Source organism: Cygnus atratus, chromosome 27, assembly GCF_013377495.2.
Source record: "Cygnus atratus isolate AKBS03 ecotype Queensland, Australia chromosome 27, CAtr_DNAZoo_HiC_assembly, whole genome shotgun sequence".
In the NCBI taxonomy this organism is placed as follows: Eukaryota; Metazoa; Chordata; class Aves; order Anseriformes; family Anatidae; genus Cygnus; species Cygnus atratus.
In genome coordinates, this window is record NC_066388.1 from 4,487,797 (window position 1) to 4,494,496 (window position 6,700).

A 6,700-nucleotide genomic window follows, 5' to 3' on the forward strand; every position below is an offset into this window, starting at 1 on the left:
CGGCGTTTCCCTGGCGAGGGTGGGGGGCGAGGCGGGGGGCACGTCTGCTGTCACCGTCATCATCGTCACCGTCACCATCGTCATCGTCGTCATCCCCCCCAGCTCTGCCCCGGCCGCCATGGAAAGTCCCTGCGGTTTCCCTGACCCCTTGGCGCTGGGGGGGCGCAGGGAAAAGCCGGGGGCACCCACGTCCCGTCCCCCAGCACCCAGCGCGGGGGCTGCTCCCGCGGGGATTTCAGGGGGACGCCCCCGGAGAGGAGACAGCACGGGGCGAGGGGACCGGGGCTCCCCGTCCCCAGGAGGTGCCCCCCCCCACCAGGACATCCCAGGGGGTTTTGGGGGCCCCGCGCCCCCCAGCAGCCCCACGGCCGGCAGCGGGGGCAGGCGCGTGCCGGCGCGGTCCCCGTGCCAGGCCGGGCAGGACGCCAAGTCCCTGTGCCGGGAGGCCGGGGGGAGGCCGTGCCCGCCAGGGAGGCTCCGCGCCTCCCGGCACCGCCGCCCGGCATCGGGGACCCCGAGGACCTGGGGTAAGGGAGGTGGGGGGGGGGCACTGTCCCCCAGGGTCCCCCCCACCCCTTTTCCTTGTGCCGTACCCACGGCTCCCTTCCCTGCCCCCCGACCCGCGGTTTCCTGTGCCTCCCGCAGCCCCGGTGCCGGTGACGCCGTCCCGCAGCCGGCGCAGCGCCCGCCGCAGCCTCGGAAGAGCCAGCCCGCGCCCGCCCGCGGCCGATGAACCCCATGAACCCCATGAAACCGTCGCTGCCGCCCACGCCGCACGGGTGAGCGTGGGTCGGTGCCGGGCCGTGACGCCCCCCCCCCCCCCACCCCCTTCCCCCTTCGTCCCCGGCCCCCGGTGCCACCCGGGCGCGTGGCCTCCTCCGTGTCCTTCCTTCGTCTTAATTAAGTTGTTTTTCTTTCTAGTGATGGTTCATTTGCATACGAGGCTGTTCCTTGGCAACCGAGCACCAATCAGCCGGCGGGATCCCTCTCCGTGGTAACCACCGTGTGGGGTGTCAGCAACACCTCCCAGAGCCAGGTACCGGCGGCATCCTGCCCCCGGCCCCGGGCACCCCCGGGACCCCCGCGCCGCCGCCCCCGGGGGCCTGACGTGGTTCCCCACCCACCCGCCTCTTCCTCCGCGCCCCCCAGGTTTTCGGCAGCCCCATGGGCCCCGGGGGGAGCAGCTCCAGCACCCCGCTGCTGCCCGGCATGGCCGGCACCGGCTCGGGCATGAGCTCGCCGCAGTTCCTGGCACAGCAGCCCTTCGCCGAGGGCGCCCCCGGCAAGAGCTACGTGCAGCAGAGCGTCTACGGCCGCGGCTCCTACCCCGGGGGGCCGGGCTTCGCCCCCAGGTAAGGCCGGCTCCGCGCCGGGGCACGCTGCCGCCGACCGCCGCAGCGCTCCTTCCCCGCTCCCTGTCCTCCGCAGCTACGCGGGCAGCCCCAGCGGCCCCGGCGGGATGGGGCTCCCCTCGCACGCCGGCCGGCCCCCCGCCGACTTCACCCAGGCGGCCGCCGCCGCTGCCGTGGCCGCCGCCGCCGCCACTGCCACCGCCACGGCCACGGCCACGGTGGCGGCGCTGCAGGAGAAGCAGAGCCAGGAGCTGAGCCAGTACGGGGCGGTAAGAGCCTGGCGGCGGGGGCGGGCGGTGGCGGCGGCAGTGCCAGGGTGACCGCTGTCTCCCTGCCGCAGATGGGAGCGGGGCAGCCCTTCAGCAGCCAGTTCCTGCCCCACGCGGCGCCCCGCGGCCCCGCCGTGCCTGCCGGCATGAGCCCGGCCGGCATGGCGGGCGTCATGGGCCCCTCGGGCATGGCCCCCATGAGCATGAGCCCCGCACGGGCGCCCGGCATGAGCGCCCTGTACAGCGGCCAGCGGATGCCGCAGCACGCCTACCCTGGCCCCCCCCAGAGCCAGCAGCTCCCACGCCAGGGCGTCAAGCGGGCGTACTCCAGCGAGGTGAGTATGGGAAAGGGGTGCCCGTGCCCACCCCGGTGTGGCGGGACCGTCCCCGGTGCTGACGGTGCGCCCACAGGGATACCCGGCGCAGCAGTACCTGCAGGGTGGGCAGTACCCTGCTGCCGGCACCCAGTATGCCCCCAGCGCCCCCCAGCCCTCCGCTCCGTCCCCGTCCTACCCCGGGCACAGGATTCAGCCGGGTATGGGCCAGTACCTCTCCGCCTCGGGCAGCGCTGGGCCCTACTACAAGGTACGGAAGGGGACGGTGGGCACGGGGACAAGGGCTGGGGGGGACGGGATGTGGGACGCGGGTGCCATCCCCGGGGGACGTCGCTCTCCCCGCAGCCAGCTGAGCAGTTCAACGGGCAGGGCGCCAGCTTCGGCACCTACAGCCAGGCGGCCATCAACGGGGTGAGTCCTCACGGCGTGGGTGTCCCGGGACGGTGCCCGGTGCCAGCGGTGACACCGGTCACTGATGGTGGTGGTGCTCCCGGCAGCCGGGCCGGTCGATGCCGGGGTACCCCAGCTCGCCCCTGCCCGGGAACCCCACGCCGCCCATGACGCCGGGGAGCAGCATGGCGCCCTACATGTCCCCGGGCCAGGACGTCAAGTCGCCCTTCCTGCCTGACATGAAGCCCGGCATCGCCGCCCTGCACCCCTCGCCCTCGGGTAGGGGCTGGGCCCACCGCCCGCTGCAGGAGGGCATTGCCCCTTTAAGGGCTGGGTGCTGCAGGGAGGGGCCTGGGGAGTGGGCGGGGCTTTTGCATAAAGGGGGGCGTGGCCAACGGGAGGGGTTGCGGCAGTTGGGGGGGGGCCTCGCAGGCACTGCCCATTAATGGGGCAGGGGGAGGGGCCATGGGGAGTGGGAGGGGCTTTGTGGGGGTGGTGGCTCTGGGGGAGGGGCTCCTGGGGTGGGAGGGGCTTCCGCATGGGGGCGTGGTACCCTGCAGTGGGAGGGGCTTCTGCGGCAGGGGCGGGGCCTCGTCGGGTGGGAGGGGCTTCAGGCAGAGGGGTTCTTAAATGGGGGGGAACCCAACTGCGGCCCCATTGCGTCCCCCCGACCCTCCACTGCCACCGTATTGCACCCCCTGACCCCATAAACCCTGCCCCATTGCACCCCCTGACCCCCAACCCTACCCCATTGCACCCCCCTGACCCCTCACAACCACCCCATTGCACCCCCTGAACCCCCGCTGGTGCCCTATTACATCCCCTGACCCCACCCTATTGCATCCCCTCTGACCCCACCACCACCCCATTGCACCCCCCGCCGCCCCGCAGGGCCCCCCCCCGGCGAGGAGCTGCGCCTCACCTTCCCGGTGCGCGACGGCGTGGTGCTGGAGCCCTTCCGCCTGCAGCACAACCTGGCCGTCAGCAACCACGTCTTCCAGCTGCGCGACTCCGTCTACAAGACGCTCATGATGAGGTCGGGGCGGGGGGCGTGGGGGCAGGGAGTGGGGGGGGGGGGGGGCACGGCGCACCCCGACACGGTGCCACGGGGGGTGGCATGGGGCCGCGAGGTGTCAGGGTGCAGTGCGGTGACGTACGGCGCAGCACAGCACTCTGCGGCACTGCGCGCCGTAGTGCTGCTCGGTGCTCCGTGGCACTGCGTGCCCTAGTGCTGCTCGGTGCTGCGCAGCACCGCGCGCCATAGTGCTGCTTGGTGTTCTGGGGCACTGCGCGCCATAGTACTGCTCGGCACTATGCAGCACTGCACACCGTGGCGCTGCGCGGTGCTCCGCGGTTCTACGCGCCGTAGTGCCGCGTGGTGCGGCGCAGCCCCGCGCCCACCCGTGCCCCGCGCCCACCCGTGCCGCCCCCCAGGCCCGACCTGGAGCTGCAGTTCAAGTGCTACCACCACGAGGACCGGCAGATGAACACCAACTGGCCGGCCTCCGTGCAGGTCAGCGTCAACGCCACGCCGCTCACCATCGAGCGCGGCGACAACAAGACGTCGCACAAGCCGCTCTACCTGAAGCACGTCTGCCAGCCCGGCCGCAACACCATCCAGATCACCGTCACCGCCTGCTGCTGCGTGAGTGGGGGCGGCCGGGGCGGGCGGGGGCGCGGGGCCGCCCCTCACGCCGCTCCCCCTGCTGTCGCCCCCCCCCGCAGTCGCACCTCTTCGTGCTGCAGCTGGTGCACCGGCCCTCGGTGCGCTCGGTGCTGCAGGGCCTCATCAAGAAGCGCCTGCTGCCCGCCGAGCACTGCATCACCAAAAGTGAGTGCCGGGGAAGGGGGGGGGGGCACCCCCCTCCTCACCACCACCGCCACCAACCCCCCCCTCCCCGGCCTCAGTCAAGCGCAACTTCAGCAGCGGGACCATCCCGGGCACGCCGGGGCCCAACGGCGAGGATGGCGTGGAGCAGACGGCCATCAAGGTGTCCCTCAAGTGCCCCATCACCTTCCGACGCATCCAGCTCCCCGCCAGGGGCCACGACTGCCGGCACATACAGGTGGGTGCCGCGGGGACCCCCGTGTCCCCCCCCCCCGCCACTGTGTCCCCTCTCCACGGAGCTCAGCCCCGTCTCTCCCCCGCAGTGCTTCGACCTGGAGTCCTACCTGCAGCTCAACTGCGAGCGGGGCACGTGGCGCTGCCCTGTCTGCAAGTGAGTGCGGCCCGCTGGGGTCCCGTGTCCCTCGTGTCCCCTTGGGGACGTGCCTCGGTGTCCCCAAAGAGTCGCCTGTCGGCGTCCCCATGGGGCTGTCCCCATGCTGCCGTGCCTCAGTGTCCCCATGGGGTTGTGCCCCGTGCTCCGTGGTGATCGCAGTGTCCCCATGGAGCCATCCCTCAGTGTCCCTTGATGTCCCCACGAGGCCATCCCTCGATGTATCTCAGTGTCCCCTCGGGGCTGTGCCTTGGTGGTGCTGGGTGTCCTCAGTGCCCCCATGCAGCCGTGCCTCGGTGTCCCTTGGCGTTCCCTCAGGGCCGTCCCTCGGCGTCCTCTTGGATCTGTGCCTCCGTGTCCCTATGGGGACATCACTTGGTGTCCCCATGGGGCTGTTCTTTGGTGTCCCTCGGTGTTCCTGTGGAGATACGCCTCAGTGTCCCCATGGGGCTGTGCTTTGGGGTCCCTTGGTGTCCCCGTGGGGCTGTACCTCAGTGTCCTGCAGCGTCCCTTGGTGTTCCCATGGAGCTGTGCCTCAGTGTCCCCTTTGCGTTGTCCCTTGCTGTCCCTCGGTGTCCCCGTGGCGCTCTCCCTCAGCGTCCCCACGGGGCTGTCCCTCGGGGGCCGTCCCCGGGGCTCCGTCCTCACCGCCCTTGCGCTGCCCGCAGTAAGACGGCGCTGCTGGAGGGGCTGGAGGTGGACCAGTACATGCTGGGCATCCTGATCTACATCCAGAAGTACGTAACGCCCCGAGCACCCCCCCCGGGGGGGGCCGCGTTCCCCACCCCCCGCCCTCGTTACCCCCCTCGTACCACCCCCCACGTCCCTGAGCCGCCGTCCCGCGCAGCTCGGACTACGAGGAGATCACCATCGACCCGACGTGCAGCTGGAAGCCCGTGCCCGTGAAGCCCGACGTGCACGTCAAGGAGGAGCCGGACGGGCCGGCGCTGAAGCGCTGCCGGACCATGAGCCCCACGCACATGGTGCTGCCCAGCATCATGGAGATGATCGCCGCCCTGGGGCCCGGCTCCTCGCCCTTCCCGGCCCTGCCGCCCCCCGCCGCGCCCGCCCCCGCCGACTACGGCGCCCAGGGTGAGCGGGGGTCCGCGGTGAGCCCCCCCCCCCCACACACACACACACCGTGTGCCGCCGACCGCCGGCCTCGTTTCTCTCCGGCAGGTTCCGGCTTCGCCGGGCCCGGCGGCTTCCCGGAGCCGTTCCCCCCGGCCGCCCCCGCACGCCGACGCTGAGCGAGTTCGCGCCGGGGCCCCCCCCCGGCTCCTACCCGCCCGACCTCCCCGGCGGCCTCCTGCCCCCCGAGAAGCCGCCCGCGCCCCCTCTCTCCGGACAGGTCAGCGGGGCCTGGGGGGCGAGGGGGAGGGTGTGGGGGGGTGAGGATGAGGATGGTGGTGTGAGGGTGAAGGTGGGGGGGATGAAGGTGAGGGTGAGGATGAGGGGGGTGAGAAGGAGGGTGGTGGTGGGGAGGATGATGAGGGTGGTGATGGGGAGGATGAGGATGATGAAGGTGGTGAGGGTGAGGATGGTGAGGATGAAGGTGGGGATGGTGAGGGTGAGGATGGTGATGATGTTGGGGATGGTGAGGATGAAGGTGAGGAGGATGTGAGGGTGAGGATGGTGATGGGGAGGATGAGGCTGATGAAGATGGTGGGGATGAGGAGGATGAAGATGTTGGGGATGGTGAGGAGGATGTGAGGGTGAGGATGGTGATGGGGAGGATGAGGATGATGAAGATGGTGGGGATGAGGAGAGCGAAGATGTTGGGATGGTGAGGATGAAGGTGAGGACGGGGAGGATAAGCATGGTGAGGGTGAGGATGAGGACGGGGAGGTTGAGGAAGGGGGCGGATGATGAAGATGGGGAGGATGAAGGTGAGGAGGATGAGGGTGAGGATGAGGACGGTGATGGTGAGGATGAGGGTGAGGATGGGGAGGATGAAGGGGAGGGTGAGGACGGTGATGGTGGCGGTGAGGATGGTGACGGTGGTGATGAAGATGATGGTGGTGGCGACGAAGGCCGCGCTCTTCCCCCAGCTGCCTCCCGCCGGCCGGATGGAGCCGTCCCACGCCGCGGCCATGGGCAGCGCCCCGCAGCCCCTGCACCCGCCCCGCGCCCCC

The 6,700-nt window shown here is 71.4% G+C and overlaps 1 protein-coding gene across 1 annotated transcript in view; it reads left to right on the plus strand.

Moving 5' to 3' along the window:
• The first annotated feature begins 714 nt into the window (after positions 1-714).
• ZMIZ2 (zinc finger MIZ-type containing 2) overlaps positions 715-6,700 on the plus strand; it is a 7,044-nt gene continuing 1,058 nt past the window's right edge. Inside the window, 18 exon segments of the mRNA XM_050715721.1 lie at positions 715-779; positions 922-1,036; positions 1,150-1,352; positions 1,429-1,621; positions 1,693-1,956; positions 2,033-2,206; positions 2,302-2,367; positions 2,454-2,625; positions 3,238-3,382; positions 3,781-3,991; positions 4,072-4,177; positions 4,255-4,412; positions 4,498-4,565; positions 5,234-5,302; positions 5,413-5,657; positions 5,745-5,798; positions 5,801-5,916; positions 6,617-6,687. Coding sequence (XP_050571678.1) covers positions 730-779; positions 922-1,036; positions 1,150-1,352; positions 1,429-1,621; positions 1,693-1,956; positions 2,033-2,206; positions 2,302-2,367; positions 2,454-2,625; positions 3,238-3,382; positions 3,781-3,991; positions 4,072-4,177; positions 4,255-4,412; positions 4,498-4,565; positions 5,234-5,302; positions 5,413-5,657; positions 5,745-5,798; positions 5,801-5,916; positions 6,617-6,687 — 2,480 coding nt within the window. The 5' untranslated portion in view covers positions 715-729.